Source organism: Zosterops lateralis (assembly GCF_965231275.1).
Source record: "Zosterops lateralis genome assembly, chromosome: 8".
NCBI lineage: Eukaryota > Metazoa > Chordata > Aves > Passeriformes > Zosteropidae > Zosterops > Zosterops lateralis.
The window spans coordinates 11214708-11233896 of NC_139768.1; the positions used below are offsets into that span (position 1 = coordinate 11214708).

General features: G+C 46.0%; 1 protein-coding gene across 2 annotated transcripts; it reads right to left on the minus strand.

The window, feature by feature from the left end:
• Positions 1-517: 517 nt before the first annotated feature.
• CXCL12 (C-X-C motif chemokine ligand 12) lies at positions 518-18855 on the minus strand. 2 transcript variants are annotated; one of them, XM_083866777.1, is made up of 5 exons: positions 18643-18855; positions 13420-13537; positions 9985-10071; positions 6317-6414; positions 518-4532 (listed from the first exon to the last, which is right to left on the minus strand). In XM_083866777.1, the coding sequence occupies exons 1-5, from the start codon at positions 18701-18703 to the stop codon at positions 4501-4503; spliced, it is 396 nt and encodes a 131-aa protein (XP_083722903.1). In that variant the 5' UTR covers positions 18704-18855; the 3' UTR covers positions 518-4500. The 2 variants fall into 2 exon arrangements, with proteins under 2 accessions (XP_083722903.1, XP_083722904.1); XM_083866778.1 differs by lacking the exon at positions 6317-6414.
• Between the last annotated feature and the right edge of the window lie 334 nt (positions 18856-19189).

Consider the following 19189-nt stretch of genomic DNA (forward strand, 5'->3'; position numbering starts at 1 on the left):
TCTAAAAATTTCTCTCCAAACTGAATATTGACTCTGCTGTGCCCTGGGAAAAGCAGCCCCAAAGACAGTGTTGTTCACATCTGGTCTTTTGTGATATGTATCCCGTTACCCTTCAGGCTTTTCAGAGAAACCTTCATCCCCTTCTCAGCACAGATGATGATGGCATCTCTGTTGCTGGAACAGAACCAGCTCACAACCCTCAGTTCCATTGAAGTCAAACTGCTGCAGGAGACACGTTTGGGGAAGAAAAGAGTAAAATAAAAGTTTGGGTTTCTGTTTTGGGAACAAATGATAGAGTTTCCTTTTGAAAATGGTACATTTCAATCTGCTAAACTGCTGCTCCTTGCCAGACCCATGGGCCCTTTACCCTGCAGAATCTGGGCATTGGGGCTCTATGGAAGCATCCTTCAATCTGGGCACAAACTACATCTAAATGTTTTTTTCCTGAGTGGAGATTGTAGCTGTTCATTTCTGAGGAGAAAAAAAAATAGAATCAAGCAAAAACTTTATTCAGACATATACTTTTATTAAGAAAATTTTAAGTGCATACACATTTATGTGAGAAATTACAACAATATAAAAGTGTTTATTTTCAAAATTTTCTATGAAAGGAGTAATTTCAAAAGCATAATATAACTCCTCCATAAAAGCTGCCTTACAGGAACACAAATACAAAACCCTTTTCACATTATTTGGGAAGATACTTCTTTTTACTTAATAAAAATATAAAGTACAGTATTTACCACATTCTGACAACACAGAGCTCTTAAGGAATGGAAGATGGGAGGTTCATGCAGCCCTTTTATCATGATAAAATTCCTCTCTGTGGCAACCAAAGTTTCACGTTTTCAGACAAGGATTATCTTAGTAGGATGTTGATAAAGAAAAGTAACCAAATTTTAGGTGATGAATTCACAAAAGACCTTGATTGCTATAAATCATATCACTTAAAACAAGTTGCCAGAGAAAAGGAGGTTAATAAAGAGAAAATGGCAACAAAATCTCCTATAGGAACTGCATTTTCAACAAAATGTGTATATTTAACTTTGAAAAAAGCTTTCATTGCAAAATAAACAGTCACCTTTGCTCAAACACCTTCATCAAAAACACATCAAAGTCATCCTTCATTTCATTCTTCCTCAGGCAGAATTCAGGTAAGATATTCATACATAAAAGTACAAAGCTAGTATAAATAAAAAATTGACACAGCAATAAATACCATCTACTCTTAAAATTGGGATTTGACAGCTGCACATTGAAAATACCCACATGATGATTTCACATTCATGGAAGCTGCTTTTTCAGCATGGTTCAGTGTTACCTCTTTTTACCCTCCTCTTCACATGTGGTCCCTACCTCACTCCCATCTCCTCACACTTCCTTTCCCTGACTCTGTCTTTGGTCAGCAGTTAAAGGCAGAAGGGAAAACCAAGCACTCTCCCCAAGTGAGATGCTGCCGGTGCTGCTTCTCAGCCTGCTCTGGTGGTGGCATGAACAGGACAAATGTGTGGTGCACTGGGGCAGCCCAGTGAGTGACCCCTCTGCTCCAAAGGGCACGGCTGCTCTCCCCAGTGCATCATGCAAATAATGGCAGGCTGACAGCAAAGCTTCCCACTCAGGGCTGAATTTTGGTCCAAAGCAAGAGAAAGCTTTTAAAAGGTTCTCACTTAAGTCTCTGGCCAGGTCTGTGTCACTTTTGCATTCACACTGTGCTCAACCTTACTGAGGTGGGGGAGGATCACAGTGCTGGCCCCTGAGAGCAGCCCCATGCCCTGAGTGGTCTCAGATACATGAGAAGTGGAGCCTCACCAGCACAGAGGTGTCAGGGCCCAGTCTCTGTGTGGGTTGTGGCAGACAGCCCTCAGAGCACCCAGACAAACACCTGGCTGTAAATGCTCCCCCCTGCCTTGCATGGAGTGCCTTTTCCTCCTGCTGCTGCTCATGCATTTCTCCCAGGAGCAGATGCCCTTGCTCTAGCACAGTCTACCCCTGCAGCCCCTAGAGGAGAAGGCTGACAGGAGACCCCTCTCCTGCAGTACTTCCACTGCCTGGCTATACCACCCCTGGGTTTGGCCAGGGGGCTTCAGCAGTGCCCACCTCAGTGCTCCTGTCAAAACAGTGTTTGCCCAGGCTGTCCTGTGGGCTTGGCATATTCCCAGGGACCTGTCCCTGCTGGTGCTGACACTGACCCCAGGTGCACTCCCTGTTAATGAGGACTGCAGCAGAGCACTGGCAGGGCTGTGCAGTCACCCCACCTTCTCACCAGAATGCCAATGTTTCCCCTGGAAACAAAATGGTCATGACCCCTTATCATCATGAGCAAGGCATGCTGCTGAATCAAAATCAGAGGATTATTTAATTCTCCTTTTACTTTAGTGGGAATCAATCAGACCTCAGGCTGGTCTTTGAAAGAAATCATGTGTGAAGAATGCACTTTCCTGGGTGACTTTTTCTGCAGTCATTCTTGGCTTGGACACTCACATGTCCACCTCTGGCAAGCCACTGGCAAATGCAGGTGCAGGTATGGGACAGGGAATGGAACTTAGGATATAAAATACATCCAGGGAACATAGAAGAAACTCTGGTTTTCTCACGAAATTTCTTTCTTTCCCCTTCCAGAAGAGGATCTGATACTACTAATATTAAATCAAAACTCCAATTCTCATCAAGTACAGTGGTACCAGACCTTTCAAAACAGAGACACAATATACTTAAAGCACCAGGCTGGTAACGATAGCAAGAGAAGGAATGTCAAAATCACAAACACAAATATTTTAGGCACAGCAGTTTGTTTCGGCTTTAAAGCAAAATGAGGTGAGGTGTTCCCAGCTGAAGGCCTCTCTGCAATAGCCCTGTTTTGCAGACAGGAAAAGACAAGAATTTTACCTGAATCCACATGGAAATAATGTAGTCCCTGGATAGCCAAAGTGCCTTTTTGGCACTAAAGATGCCTACCACAAAGAGGAGTATGAAACACCAAACACCCCTCTCAGTGCTCCTGACAAAGGCTGCAAGGAAGAGGGAAGATTTCTTTTGAATCAACTAGCTCAAAAAAGACAATCTTACAACATTTTTTTTGTTTACAATACAAACACAGATACATACAAACACAGGCATTGTGCTGCACAAATGTGCTTCCCCCAGATCTCAGTGCACAGCATGACATGATTATTGCAGTGCTGCAGATGTCTTTCCATACCATATAGCAGATATTGTGTCGACAGGAAGGAATAAGGAGAAAGAAACTTCTGGCTTAGAAAGGGGATTGATGCAAGGAGTGGCGCCTGTCCCAGGCTGTGCTTTGCAAAGGGAATTCCAAAGGCTATCCTGTTCACCAGCAAACCCATGATGGCTGGTGAAATGTGAGTGTTGGCCTTCACTTCCACACCTCTCCTTCCACAAACTGCACAGACCCTCCTCTCTTGCCCCAGGCATCTCTTTTCTCCAAGATGTGGCCAGATATCCTCTTTTGGGTATCTCCAGAGCAATCAGGGATGTGACTGCCCTCAAGCAGGTATGACTGTTCAGTAGCCCAGCTACAGCATCCCGTTGGTGAAGGGCGAATGAATCTCAGCCTGCTTCAGTGCAAAGCCAGACAGGGAGGCTGAAGTCACCTGCTGTGGGTGGGTGGGCGGAAATTCCTGGTGTGTGGCAGCACATCTGACTCGTCCAGCAACTTGCAGCACGATCGTGTGGTTAGAGCTTTAATAACCCATTCCTTTTTTGGCTAACTTTATCATCAGAAACACAGGAACATAGGAAATGCCAGATTACATCAGAACTGTGTGGTGGCTCCTAACACACACAACTACTACAAACCAGGTATTAGCACCCTGCAATGCCAGATGTGCATTGATCCAGCTGCACACAGCTGTCAACAAGGTTTCTGATCTCCAGAGAAGGGCTTTAACCCTGAGTTTAGCCCTGAGTTTAATCACTCACCCAAAATATCTGTAAATGCCACTCAGGGTAACGTTGTCCATTGTCATAAGTCTGATTCTTTGAGCCTTCCTATGTTCTTGGCCTCTATGACCTCTGGAGGGGCAAGGAGTTTGACCACTACATACACAACATCATTGCACTGTACAGTTCATGTCCTTCTAGGTTTAAAACTCCAGGAGACTTGCATGAACCAAAAGAAAGTTAAATAAAACAGGACCTCTACACAACAAAGGAAATAAAATATTATATAATAACAGGGTTAGTTTAAATTGGTATCTGCCTCCAGTGCTAGGTAATAAACCAACCTGTATAAATTCATATTTTTCTCAAATAGTTACATCTTACTATATAAAAATAGCACTGTGAAAGCAAGCCAATTTGTGCAAGGGGAAAAAAAAAAACAAACCAAAAAAACCCCACGAAAAATAACCAAGAAAAAAACCTTTGGAAATGCGTGAAGCGTTGCTTTTGTGCTGCATGTTATCAGTGAAATGTATTCATTCCCTAATACTGGTTATCTGCTCTCTGGGTCCTACAGTAAGAAATCCTGTAGACGGCTTACAATGCTTGCCTCTTACATCTTGAACCTCCTGTTGATGAAGAAGAAAGTGAAACACTATTAAGGTTTATTTCAGTTGCAAAAGTTTTGCCATCAGGCCTAGTCAAAGAGCAAATCTGTGTCTGGACTAACCCAAAGGCAGCCCCTCCAACCAGTAATCGCTGAACATTTTGGGAGAAGTTCTCCACAAGGAGCTACTGAGTCCAGCAGGGCAAACCCAGCAATGGGTGTTATTTTGGGCAGGTTGTGCTCATCACAGTTAGTAAGGTGTTCAGAACTAATACAGGAGGAAGGCTGGCTAGAAAGCTTATTCTGGACTTGAAAGCCAGAGCAGAGAATTATCGGTGGGCAAAGAAACTTGGCAAAAAATACAGCAGGGAAACGAGAGATTAATCATTTGTGAGCAGCCCCACAGTGGAGCAAGAGGCACTGGGAATGCCTTCTCTACCTGCTCCTATCCCACGACCCTGATGGAGACCAGGGACTGCAGCTCCAGAGAGTGCCACGTCTCTGTGAGGATGGAGGAAGGTAGAGGGTAGCCCATGCTCTGCTCTTGTTTGGCTTCCACCTTGGGGTGGCTGGAGAGCAGAGGCAGCCAGAGTTCTGCCAGCCGGGAGCCACCCCTGAGCCTCCCTGCCCTGGGGCCTCACCTGGTGTGAGCAGCTGGGGACCATGTCAGAGCTTGTGGTGACCAGCTGCCCAGGGAAGGTGAGGTGACACCCAGGGCAGGCAGGCACTGCACAGTAAACGTGTGAGGCCTGAAGGGCTGAGGTAGGGAGCTCAGGTGGGGTGCAGACAAATGGAGTCTCCCATGCTCACTGTGAGCATGGTGCCCAGGAGAGCGTGGGTTAGGCATCACAGCAAAGTGCAAGTGTCTTGTGTGAATGGTTCACTCAGAACAAGGAGCCAGTTTGTGCTGGTGGCCTCCAGGTTTTGTCTGCAGTGACCTCTACTCCTGCTCCACACTGATCGACCTTTTGCAGCCTAGATGAGATCACTAAGACTGAGTTACCATTGTTAGAGGGTAAACACCAGGTGCTGAAAAACTGATGTCTCAGCACGTCTTGCCAAACACCCCTTCCAATTCCTGCTGGACAACTAAGGCTCTGTGACCACAGCTAGAGACTGTGACTCCTGTAAAGGTAGTCTCAGAAAACTCATCTAGGCACAAAGACAATGACTAGACCATGGGGGAATTTTTTTCCTCTGAAGATATCTTTTCCAATATCCCACACCAGTAACCCTATTTTGGTGCAGAAAGGCAGGACAAACCACCCTTGTGAGGAAAAAACCCCCTGGGCCATTGGCATCTATAACACCATTCTCTGGGACTTGCCTAGCATCTCCTATAGGAAAGGCATCAACCAGTCACAGATGCACCACATCATGTTGTCACCACACAGTGCTGCATTTCTCATTAAAAAACACCAGTGGCAAATTCACAGCTGTTGTAGTTTAACTCTGTCAGTTTGATATTGGAGCTAAAATAAATAAGGCTCCCAAACTTCTACCCTGTTTTTGACTTTGTCTTTGCTTCAGGCTTATTTTTGGTCTCTTTATGTGTCCATTTTCCCATTTGTAAAATGGGAAATCATCCCACATCTGCTGTAGGTAAGCTTTCCCCTCTTTTTTTTGAGAGTTTTATCTATATAATACTCCTTTGCTGGCAGGGGAGAGATGTTATCCTCAACAAATATGGGGGAAAATGGAAGCCTGGATAGGCCAATGTGTCTGCCCAAGGTCCCATAAAATGGTCAGTGGAAGAGCAGGGACTTCAACCTGAGGTGTCCCAGCTCAGAAACTAATGCCTCCTACCATTCTTTCTCCCTGGAGACTTTAGTGGTGTTGCACGGGAAGGGCAGAGTGGGCCCCGTTTCTTCTGTTGCTTTTTTTTATGAGTGCGATGACGTGGTCTAAATTAAAAGAAAAATACAAAAAGACTGCCATAAATTATCCATATACAAAGGCCTCATTCACATTTACCCTGTGGCCCCTTCATATCTTGCTGGTAGGGTGCAAGTGTAACATCCCCTTTTCACATAACCTCTGTCGGAAAGAAATGCCAGAGAAGTAAAAGTGTCCTGGTGGAAGAACATTTGCATACTCTGAGGCCAGAACAACCCTCTTACCCAAAAAGCCAAAGCCTCCCCAAATGCCTTCCAGAACATCTCAGCCAGGAGCCTCACCATCCAAAAAGTTCTCCCTGAGGTAGGTACAGTGGAAGCAATGGGAGAGCTGGATTTCTGGCTAACCACCCAGTACTCCTGCTGACATCAGCAAGAAGTAGTGGCTACTCTGATGGTGTTTGTGGGCATTTGGTGCCTTAAAACAAGGCTGTAAAGATAATTACCCACATTGTCCCCCTTTGTGTGGGGCCTTGACCCAGCACACCCTCAGTGGAATACTGGGAGGTTGTTGCTCTGGCATCTTGTATTTCAACCATTACTTATAAAATAGGTTAGAAATTAAGGAGAGCTGCCACACCAGGATTTGGAAGGCAGCAGCAGGGCTTGGTTGTCAACACAGCCAGCCCCTACACATTCAGAGTTTCTTTTCCTTTCTCCCAGCTGGCTTAATGGAAAGATGTTTCCCTTGATTTTCTTCTCCACACCCATCAAATCTCTCCTGTGTGTCTGCAGTAGCCACAGAGCTCAGTGGACTCTGGCATCTTGAATCAAGAGAAGTTCTGAAGTGGGACTATATTAACATGACAGTGGACAAGATGGGCTCTGTTAACTCTGTAAAGGCCTGATTTTGCATATCCTTGTACAAAGGAAGAAGGAAAAGGGAGTCAATGTACCGTAAATGATGACTGGGATTGTGCAGAAGTGATCAAGGATTTGTTAGCTATTTCAAGAAAGGACTGATTTGCCCCATGTCTGTAAAATGGATGAATGTTGAATGATGTTGGCCACAGCAGCTGCACAATGATTTTTAAAGCCAGTTAAGGAATCTGGATTCCTGACAGCCTGAATGTGTTTTACTGATGTCTCATGTGTATATTACATGGAGATGTGATGAATATAAAGCAATAATAAATGCTAAGCAGAATTAGTGAGCAAAATAATTACCTAGTAAAAACTATTTGTGGGTTCATATTTAACTACTATTTTAGGAACTTTTCCTTGTCCTTAGCTGCTGATTATAGCACTGAAGATATTTTCATATTGAAGTACTGGTATAGATTAAGATGTCTTCACAGTTTGGATTCTACTTAAGCAATTACAAGAGCCCTTTCTACAAAACGTATTGATTTTATTCCAGAAAAATAAATTCCCATGTACAATTGGGTTTTCATAACATGAAACAATTAGCCATTTTATTGCTAGTGCATATAGGGTAATGTCACATTTCATACAATTTCGGTACAAGTGAAAAAATATAATATATGGCTGATTGAAACTGATAGCTACATTAACATTTATAGATCTATATAGATTCATTTTACAAGCTGTTAGTAGTTTAGAGGGATATCGGTGTTTTAAACTACCAACATTCATATGGCTCCAATTCAAATATATGAATTGTTTGATGCGCTATAAATATATTCCAAAGTACATTTCATTGAAGAAGTCAAAGCTGTGCACTAAAATATATCAAAAACATGCCTTGTGAAAATGCTACAGACAGAGCCCTGACTGTCTGTGGAGCATGAAAATGCCACTGGTGCTAGCATTACTAGTTGGAAAATGAACAAAATGCCATGATTACAGTTTTAGGGGATGGAGATATATGCTCTCTGTCATATTATTTCATAGAGCTGGGACCAAATTCTCTCTTGTTATTCAATGTGAACCAGGATGAATCGACCAAATTGGCAGAATTGCTTCTGCATTTGGTGGACAAAACCCAGAATCTGGCTGGAGATCAGGCAGACTCACTGGTTTCAGTAGAGCTGGTCTCAGATCTTCACTAGTGGTAGTCAGAGTAGAACAGGTTCCAGCTATATTGCTCCCCTAGGTCAGACAGGCACATAATCATATTTGCCCAACCTTGCAGATTTGTAAAATGCCTCCTAAGTCTCAGGTTGGGAATGATAGCAAAAAGAACCTTAAGCAGGAGCTTGAGGATTTTCCCAGTTTGTAAAACCAAGTAGCTCAGGTCCCTAGGATATTCAGCATGGGCTACATCCTGCTCTTAGGTTCCATTGTGCTGAAACCCAAAGCCATTCTGGCAGCATTAACCTGGATTACCTCTGCAGAGAATTTGTCCAAAGGACAAAAGGGCTGAGTGCTGGCAGCAAAGAAGGCACTGAGCATCAGATGAGATGGGAGGAGCTGTCAGGGCTGGAATCGCATTGACTTTGTTAACTGGCTTCCTTTGCTCTTGGCCCCAGTGCAGTCCCCAAAAGGAGGACATGGAGGAATCTCTCTACTTCTGGTGGCATTTTCTCCCGTGCTTTTTGTAAAAACACAGTGGGGGCAAAATTTTCTTTTTTTTTTTAACTCTGCCCCTTGTTTGGTGGATGCATTTACAAAGCAAACAGTGGAGAGCATTCAGGTACCTGTGGCTCACATCTGCCCTGGGGCCGTACCTTCCCCAATAATCCATTGTTTTTGCACATTATTGGATTCCAGCCCTGCCTTCACCCTACAGATGCAGGGGGGGCAAGGTTCAGCAGGGTTACAGCGCAGTTACTGTGGGGTGGGAATGGGATGGCAAGGGTGGCAGGGATGCTGAGTGCACAGGTAGGCTAGCTGGCAAAAATGTTGCTGCTGGATCAAGCACAGCCCAGGGCTCTGGGCAAGCAAGGGAATGCTTTGTACCATCATTTGGTTTGTACCATCTTTTAATGCTGGAAGGCTGGAGCCCTCCCTTGCAGTTCAGCACAAAAATGTGCTTGGTGCTGCTCTATTCAGCATAAAATTGAACAGAGATGGGCTGAGTCCACCTCAAAGTAGTCATGATCAACCATTTTCAAGGGGAATAAAAATGGATTTAAAAACTCCAAATTTGCCAAGCATGTATTTCTTATCCATGATAGCTCATTGTGCCTTGGCCAACATTAACAGCATTCCACAATGGGCAGCAGAGAAAAAAATTTTAGCACCAAGAATCCCTAGGCCTCAGCTGCCTGTGCAAGCAGACACCCAGTTGTAACATGGAGAAGGGGCTCCAAAGACACCAGAATGATATAGATTCTGAAGTAATTGTAGTTTGGTTGGGGGGAAAAGGACATAAAGGAAGAATTTTCCTTGGGAGAACAGCTTTTTTTTAAAAAGAGGATGAGTTCAGGACCCCAGAACATACTCATTAGCATAATTTTTGCCTCAAACCCTGGCAAATTTCTTAGTTTAACATCTAGGATATATTAGAAACTGTTGTTTTAATACAAATTAGGTCAACTCCAAACCCTTCTTTAAAACAATATCTGATTCCACAAGTACTTTGTCCACATGGTGAAAGCCAGCCCCTAATGTTCTACCCTTTAATATCTCAGGATGTTAGCTCAGGATGTTAAGTCCATTTGTCTCTTGCCTTACTTGTTTAAAGCTTTCTCCAGATATTCCTGGATCCACTTTAACTTGGGATCAATGCACACTTGCTTGCTGTTGCTCTTGAGCCTTGCACTGCCAAAGGAGAAAAGTCAGGGTGAGTCTGGTGTGCAAAGATCCTCAGCCCACACCCTCCCCCCCCCACCCCTGTGCCTTATTTTCCTTGGGTGCCAGTCCTGCTCTTGGTTAACCCATGAAGAGGATGGGTTATTTCTTCCATCCTTGAGTCACCTATTATAAATATCTCTGTTTTGGAAACCATCTGTCTCCTTTGAAAGGCTCTTGTGGGCTGTATTGGGAATCATGTGAGAGCAGAACAGACACAGAATTTGAATCTAAGGTTTCCAATTCATACTTGGACTGTTAATGAGTTCAGTGCCAACAACAGAAAATTTTCTTTTGGAAATACTGATTTCCAAAAATAATAGGTAATAAATATAGGTAATTTTTGCAAGGACTTCATTAAGAACAGCTTTTAGATTCAACACAAAACTGTAATTTCACATATTTTGAGGACAGACACCTCTTGGATGTTCTGAAGGAAAGGGTGTGGTCACTTGTTAGCTTTTTGTTTTATACAAGATCTAATTAATGGGTTGCAGGGAGGAAGACAACTGAAAGTACCATAGTGCCAGAGGCAAGTTTCTCCTCATGTATTCACTTAGCCTTGGAAACAAAGGCAAGAAAACTCCTGAGGGGTTTCTCCTGGATGTCCAAGCTGCACTTCCCACAGCAAACTTTTTAGCTAATTTGAATTCCCTGTGAATTTGACATTTGGGCTATCTGAATCTTCCATTCAGAAACAGGACAAACAATCAATAGCTTCTCATCAACAGGTCTCACCCTCCAGGGTTCTCAGGACCTCTCAAGAGCTGTTATCTCCCACATTCCCTGCAGCACCCTGTCTCTGCCCCGGCTGCTCCATAATTTCCCTCTCAACAGCCTGCCTGCCTTGGGAAAGTGCCGAGAACAGCAATTTTAGGGAAGCGTCCATAGGAATAAGTTCAGTATTTGTTTAAACATTTGCTGGATGGAAGCCATAATGTTCCTCCCTTTACAAAATGAAATCTGCAGAATATGAAATGATGGCGTAAGAAATAACAGCTCAAGAAGGCTCCTTGGTCTGAAGTTATGCAACAACACAGCTGTAACATAAACACATCGAGGATCCGTCCTGCAACCCCTGCGCCAGTAAAGAGATGAATGGGTCTAATTCATATTTCCCTTACAGCAGTGCCAAGCTGGAGCATTTCCAGTGAAGTGATACCAACAGAGTGTAAGAATGGATTTGCTGATGTTAGCAATGCCTGGGAATTCTTGAGCTGACCTCACAGGGTACGGAAGCAAAAGCACACGAAACCAGTCTCCAGCCACATTCAACACGATTCCTCTCACCTAATATTACCTCTCACCTAATACTGAGACACTGATTTCTTCAGACATTCACTTCTGAGCCTGTCAGCCCCTGCTCTTTGTGCAAGGAAGAGACATAGGAAATTGTATGGAGTGTTCCACTGGACTGGTTTAGGTGTCTACTTGCAAAAAATGCTCATTTCCCTGGACTGAAAAGCAAGGAATTTAGTGTGGACTTTGTAGAAGCAGATATTGATAGAGGAGCTCACTGGATTTGGAGAGATGATTTCCAATGCAATGAAAGACAAAAGCCTGCTGTTGGGCTTTTTGTTTAGGTACAACTCCCATTAACCAAAATGGAAAATATACTTGTGCAAAAAAACCCCAAACCAAAACAAAAACAAACAACAAAACCCACAAAATATCTTCTATGTTTCACTTAGAGTCTCTATCCTGAAAATGGCAGCTTTTAATTTATTTACCCCTTCATTGTTTAATGTTTAAAATTAATCAAGATGAGGAATTCATGTATTAGTTTTGATTGATTTACCCTCCTGTTTTGATAAAGACCTAGTTTGAAGTCATGTTTCAAGGGTATTTGGAAGGATATTTTAAGTACCTTACTTGTCAAAGTAGCAAAAAGAGGGTGACAAATAAGTTCATATGTTCTGTGTACCACAAACACATTTGGGTCAGAAATGGGCAAGAATGTGAGATGTTTCTATTTCTGCATTTCATGCTATTATTTATCTCTAATTACTATAATCCTATGCTAATTAAGAGATAAATATATACTCTATCCTGTCTTAAATGCTGTCATTTTCTTGAAACTACTCCAGAAAATCCTAAATCCTCTAAAAAGCCTTAGCTGGGATTCTTATTACATCACTGACAGTCCCAGAGCACAAATCTATGCACTATTGCATGCTTGCCACCAAAATTGTTCCTAGGTAGAGATTGAAGTTAGTCACAGCTAGTTTTGCCATTTTTCTGAAAGGAAATTATTTCTCAGCTGAGGCTTATATTTTTCTCACTGTCTTCCACCAAATCCTAAGGCAGAAGCACAATGATAAAATGTGTATGATACACAGAGTGTTTAAAACAGAAAAAAAACATACTAATAAAGAACGGATACAGTCTCACATACATTCCTGAGCAATCTTGTGAAACCACATCAGTTTTCTGAGTGTAAAAATGTTTTGGATGACAAAAAATTGATTTTTCCAGCATTTGAGTTGCAAGAGGAAGGACTCAACATATGGGTCAAAGACAGAACCAGTAATGGGATCACTGCACAGAAATAAAATCTAGTCCCTGACACCCTCTGATAAAGGTTAACAGAAATTGAGAGTAGTAAGGTTCCCTTACAATGAAAAGATGATTGCTGGGGTTTTTTCTTCAGAAGGTTTCGAATTTTGGGAGGGGGTCACCCATGAAGAAGTGAACAAAAAAGACCTTCCTAAAACACACACACAAAAACCTACAAAGACAAATAAAATCCCAATGTTTCCTGAAAGCAGGATGGTTGCTTTTTCAGAAACGAAAAAGAGGTAATTTTCCATTGGGGAACCCATCTTTCTGTTCTGCTGCAATTTACTGAGTCAGCCCCTGTCTGGCCAGCATCCCTAGATTAGGCAATGACATTTCTAGGGTCTGTATCTCCTGTGGAGGATACATGAAATACAGGAATTCCTTCTGCTTGTTTAGCTCCACTCTATGGAGAAGTGACCGGTTTGAAGACTCAGACCACTATGAGGTTTGAACCCCAAGGTGTGAAGCTCCACATCCAAGGCAGTGGACAGCCTGACATTGCTGCTCACTCACATACCCTCAGGATCACACAGTAATAGGGGGATCACAGAGAACACAGCTGGGAAACAACCAGCTGGGCTCCTTTAGGTGGGGTAAAGCAGGGTCCAGCTGTCTCTGACACAGGGGGTGAAGAGATGAATTGGGATTCATGGCATGAGATAGACTAAAATTCAACCACCAGAGCAGGCACCAGCTCTCTGACCCCTCTTTTCAACACCCGAGATTTGCACCCAGCTGAAAAGAGCAAGAGAGACTTACACAATCTGAAGTGAGCAGTTGGGTGTGGAGAGGATTTTGAGGTGCTTAATATTGGCTCTTGCCACGTTGCTCTCGTAGAATCGACAGGGGCATCGGTAAGTCAGGCTGACGGGTTTCTCTGCGGGACAAAGGGAGGGAAAGGACACGTTACCTCTTGCTCCTGCTCAGCAGCACAGATACAACCCCTGGGCTCGCAGGATCAGGGCTCAGGGAAAGAAGCGCCCTCCAAATATGCAGGTAAAAACAAAACAAAGCAAAACAAAACAAACAACAAAACAAACAAACAAACAAACAAAAAAAAAAAAAAAAAAAAACCACAAAAAACACCCACCGAAAAAACAAGCATCAGAAAATCTGTAGCTTTGGGAGAGCATTTGCCCACAGCTCAGAGCACAATCCCTTCAGCTCAGTGCCCAACCTTTCAATAAGAGCGCGTGGGATTTTGGAAGACAAAAGGAGAGGGAGAGAAAATAGAGATAAGTAAAATGGAAGAGATTAGAATAAGGAGCCGCTCCATTGTGCAGGGATGCTCCTGGTAATTAGACAAGATAAAGGCCAAAAGAGGGGGCACTTGTCCGCGGTGTTGTTCTACTCAAACGATTTTGACCCGAGGCCAAATTAGAAGGTAGCCAGAAGAAAGCGATGAATTCCAGAGAGTTCAGATCAAAACGGCTCGGCTCAGGTGCAGGCTTTTCACGGGGGACTTAGCGGCTACAGAAAAGCTCGGGTTTTGCAGGCGTTCCCAGGGCCCAGCTGACCTTTCCCCACCGCAGCCAGCCCTGGCTCCCAGCAGAGGTACCCGCACAAGAAGGTGAGGGCTCAGAGATGCCAAACCCCAGCGGTTTCACTTAAGACACTTGAAGTCTTTTGAATTTCTAGCCCGCGGCTAAGTAAGGCAATCGAGGAGACAGTTATCAGCCAGGGCGCCCTCAATACACTATTCAGGGGCCACCAGACTGGATGAGAGTTCTGTCACTGGCATCGCCAGGGACAGAATGAAGTTTAACCCCCTAAGCTAAAAATCTGCCATGTATATGCATGCAGGACTGAGAAAAGCAGCCTGGCGCCCACCACAGCCTCTGGTACCCAATTTCTTTATGGGACAGCTTAATTACTGGCAATCAAGTGCACATAAGTAAGGTCCTTACTCGGAGTCAAAGTTTTAAAGCTCCATGCACAATAAAACACAAACACAGAAGCCTTGCCTGGAAGTCTAAGAGATGCGTAAGATTTTAAAGAATTTCCCAGTGGAGCTGTTTTCAGCCTCTGGGAGGAATTAAATTCATACACCTAACCCTTAAAATCTGGCTCATGCTGTAGATGGTCAGATCTGTATCTGACAAGGCTTGAGATCCCATATGGCAATCTGCCATCCTGTTTGTTTAGCCACACAGGAATACTTGCAGCATCCAAACCCAGTTCCCTTTAAAGGCAAATGGGGAGATAAAGAGCAGGGAAGGGCTTGAAATTCCTAAACAGCTGTCTAGGAAGGTGAGAAAAGAGACAAGTTTGCAAGTGCAGCAGATCTACATATATTTCCACATCTACATTTATCGATGCCTATCTCTAGCAACACATAACCAGAGACAGCATGGTGAAATTGGCCCGTCCTGAGGAGGGAACCCCCTTTTTTTCCGGTGTCTCTACCAAGAGATGAAGCAGAATCAGATCCCATAGGAGAGGAATTAATCAGTGGGAGTAGAGATTCTCCTGATTCACACCAGAATTTGGACTATCAATTGAAAAAAATGAAGAACTTTTCTATCAGTTTTCTGGCATTCCAAACAGTTGTTCCACCTATGAGTTAATAATCTGCAGGGGGAGGAGGAAGGAGGGCTACATAGGGAGCCTCAACAACATGGATTAGACTGGCTAGTGTTAATGTGGAAACGAGTGAGGAAGGCACTAGGATTTCCCACTGCAAATCTGTGCCTGATAGCTACACATCTGTGAATTTGTAGTGGAGAGGGAGGCTGAAACTGAATACAGTCATATAACAACTCTCAGCACAGCTGCAGTGATAGCGTCTCTGCAAGCTTGTCCCAACTAAATTTAAGCCAGCTTTAACTTAAACAATGTGCAAGAGATGAACTGTTCTGATCCATGATTTGATAATGCAATCCTGTCCTCTCTCAGACTCGAAGTGGGATTTTCAATCCCATACCATTTGAAATGAGGAGCAGAGAAAGTTTAACCATAACTAAACATCTAAGCCCCAAAGTTGTTTCTTGCCCAAGAAAAGGCATCTAACACAGAAAGGAAGAGAGGAAGCCCCAGTACTCAGTGCTCTGTCACCCCAGTATGAGGTGAAATGGCAAATTCCCCAACACAAAGATCCCTTTGGTATTTCTGTGTCCTTTCTCAGCGATCAGGAGCAGGCACTGAGCCCCAGGGAGTGGAGCACAGGCACCCACTGGGTCAGCTCTGTATGACCAACAGGGAATCAGTAACTCCTGTCACTGCTCCTTGTCTCATCATCCTATCAACAAGACTGAAAACCAGGGAAAACCAGGGAAAACCAAATGCCACAGTGCATGTGGCATCTTCCAACACATGAATCCCTATCTTCCAAAAGTAGGAGGGAAGGGGCTGTTTGAAGGCTGTAGCTTAGGAAGATAAGATTTCTGGTCTTACTCTAAGGCTGACAAACACATTCCTTATCTCCTTTCAAAATTCAAAACGTTTTGTTGCATGTACATTAGAGCTGACTAAGCTGATTAATTAGTCCACCAATTTGTACTGTGAGTTCCCTGACATCTATCAAACGCTGAGCACAAGCTGAAGCCATTCTCTCAGTACAACAAATTAGTATAATCTGTTAATTGCCTTCTTGCATGAAAACATATAACGGATGGCACACAAAGCTTTTGAGACTTTTATCTGTCTGGCGAATTTGGTTAAAATGGAGGAATAGAGTTAAAAGTTGCAGAACAGCCAGATGCTAGTTTGACATCTCAATGTCATTCCTTCAGCTTAATTTTACTTAGACAAAAAGAGAACATCTCTTTTAGCCTCGACAAAAGAGTTTGAAGGGATCTGGGGGTTTTGTGTTTTGGAATTTTTTTAAAAATAAATAGTTTTATTGTTTTCTACCTCAAGCTGAGTTTCGTTGGCTCTGAACACCTCCTTTTGCTGACAAATTCTCTCTGGAGACAGAGCACACACAAAGTGCTCTCACTGAGTGGCCACTTGTCAGTGCTGGACAATCCCTATTCCGTCCCACTGGGATCTGCTTCTCTTTACCCACACTGAAGCTGGACAGCAAGGGGAGAAGTGAGCTGCCAGTTCTGCTGCAAAGTTATCAGTATCTTACTGCGTGGACTAGGAAGCTCTGGATGCTTGAATAGAGAGGGAAGCTATATCCAGGCAAGCAGGCTGGACGTGAACAGACAAAACATTTGATGGAAGCATCATTTTACTTCTGTTCAGCCTAGGGCGCGTTTGTCATTATCAGGAGATGGTTGATAACTTTTTAAGTGTAGAACATCTCCATTTCCCTGGAAAGTGAGGCTGGGATTGACAGACACAGCTTTACCAGGTAACTAAGAAGAATTCAGAGCTCACCTGCCCTCCAGCACAAGGCAGCCCTGCCAGCCCTCATCTGGATCAGGAGTGAGAGCACTATATGACATGCAAAGTAGGCAAAAACCTCCACTCTTAACACCGCAGGACGGTGGGATCACTATCCTTGTGCTAGTTTGTCCCCAGCCCTTGTGAGCCATTTCCTTCTCTAGGTAGCCAGGTCCGCACACGCTTGAGGCACCCACTGCCAGCAAAAGAGAGCAGCCCCGCTGGGGACAAACCGAGCTGCAGCTGGGCACCTCTGCCGGCCTCCCAGCCCCGAGCAAAGTCCTGCCAGAGGCAGGTAAGGGGGAGGAGAGCCCCCGAACCCCGGTCTCTTCCTGCCGCGCCTCCAGACCTGCACTCGCCTGCAGAAACGAGCGAAGCCCGCTCAGGTACCCGGGCACCGGCGGCCCCAGCCCCTCGGGAGCTGCTGAGGCTGGCGGCCAGGGGCTGGAGCTGGCACTGCCACCCGTGGTCCCCGGCTCTGCCTTCGCCCCCTGCCGCTCTGGCAGCCCCGGGGTGGCGGACACAGCAAACGCGGAGCCCACCTGCCCGGGATGTCTCAGCCTCTCCAGGGCAGCGCCGGCTCCCTGGTCCAGCGGGATGGGGCTGTTGTGCGGACAGGCATCGGGGGAAATTTCAGGGAAAATTAGCTCTCTCAGCCTAAACAACGAGGGCAGCGGAAGGGGCATCTTCTGCCTCCCGGGGTGGGGGATCACCCAAGTTTCGTTCGCCAGAATGGGAGAACAGAAAGGGAGCGGAGGTGTGAAAACCCAGCCAGAGGACTTCCGACGAGGGGATGAGAGATGGCAAATCTCTGCCAGCCACACGATGAGTATCTAGAGGATGCCCAGAGGCTGCGGGCAGAGCCCTGTCCCCGCCAGGCGTGGGGAGCGCGGTGTCCCAGCCCCGGGGACGGGGCTCCCCGCCACACGCGGGACAAGAAGCGCGGGTTGCCGCTCCCTCCGGGGCTGTCCGAGCGCGGAGCCTTCCACAGAGCGCAGCTGGCACAGTAAGCTGGGCAGCTGTCGCTGCCACCGGGCTCCAGTGGGGACCGGCGTGGGGCGGGCGGGCTGCGGGACCGCAGAGAGCTGTGACCGCCACCGACGGGGGCAGCAGCCCGCCATGGCCCGGGCCTCCCCTCACGGCACCTCCCCGCGCCCCCAAACCTCCCGCACAGCGCTACGGGGTGAGCTGAATTCCTGCGAGTGACCGCCTTGCCTCAGCTCTGATCGAGGAGAGATAGACCACGACAGGGGACACAAGAGGAACCCAACAACCGCCTGTTTCTAATTTCTTGTAACTTTTAGGGCTGGAGGTTTTTTTGTTAAGAAGGAAAGTCGATATGCATATTTTGCAGCCAAACCACCTCCTTGCAGAGCGAGCGCTGTTGAAAGTCTTCCCCCAGACGACTTCAATCTGGGGCGAGTTTGGCAGAGAGAACCGCTTTGGGCAGCTCTTTGAGAAAAGCCAGAGAAGGGATGGAGGAGAGGGAGGAATGGGAGCCTGCCTGCTTCCAGCTCAGCACAGCCGTCTCTCCGGCTCTCCAGACACCTCAGAGCCGTGGTAGAGCCCGAGCCGGGAGAGCAGAGGGGAGAGAAGAGGGGGGAAGAGCGGGGATTTCCATCGCTCCCGGCAGGAGCCCCGCAGGTCACTTACCCTCCGACAGGGAGATGACGGCCAGGGCGAAGGCGAGCAGCGCCAGGGCGCGGAGGTCCATGGCCGGGGCGGTGGGGGACGCGGGCAGGCGCGGCTCGGCTCTGCTCGGCTCTGCTCTGCTCTGCCCTGCACTGCCCTGCTCTGCTCTGTTCTGTTCTGCCCTGCTCTGCTCTGCTCGTCCCGGCGGCCGCGGCGCTCTGCTGGCAGCCCCTCCGCCCCTCCCGCTATACAGGGGCCGGGGGCGGGGGGAGGAGAGCCAGGGGGAGTAGCTAGACTGTGATTTATTGCCCGTGGCATGTTATTACATCCTTCCTCTGCTAAAAAAATGGTTGGAAATGAACCAAAAGAGTGAGGGCTCCTCGCTTCGCTCCGGCAGCCCCTCCCCAGGCACATCTCCTGCCCCCGAGCCCCCCGCGGCACCCGGGGCCACCCCATCCCGCCCCAGCCGGGGAGAGAAAGTTCTCTCCTCACCGCACTGTGCCACCCTGCCTGAACCAGAGCTGCTGGACCCGGGGGAGCGGCGGGGGAGCATCCCTGAAGTGTTCAC

Coding starts and splice junctions, on each gene's coding strand:
- CXCL12 (XM_083866777.1), bottom strand. CDS start 18,703: ATGGACCTCCGCGCCCTGGCGCTGCTCGCCTTCGCCCTGGCCGTCATC. Junction 13,538..18,642: donor CGTCATCTCCCTGTCGGAGG/GTAAGTGACCTG, acceptor TTTGTCCCGCAG/AGAAACCCGTCAGCCTGACT. Junction 4,533..6,316: donor GTCTCCAGGGAGAAAGAATG/GTAGGAGGCATT, acceptor CTTCATCAACAG/GAGGTTCAAGATGTAAGAGG.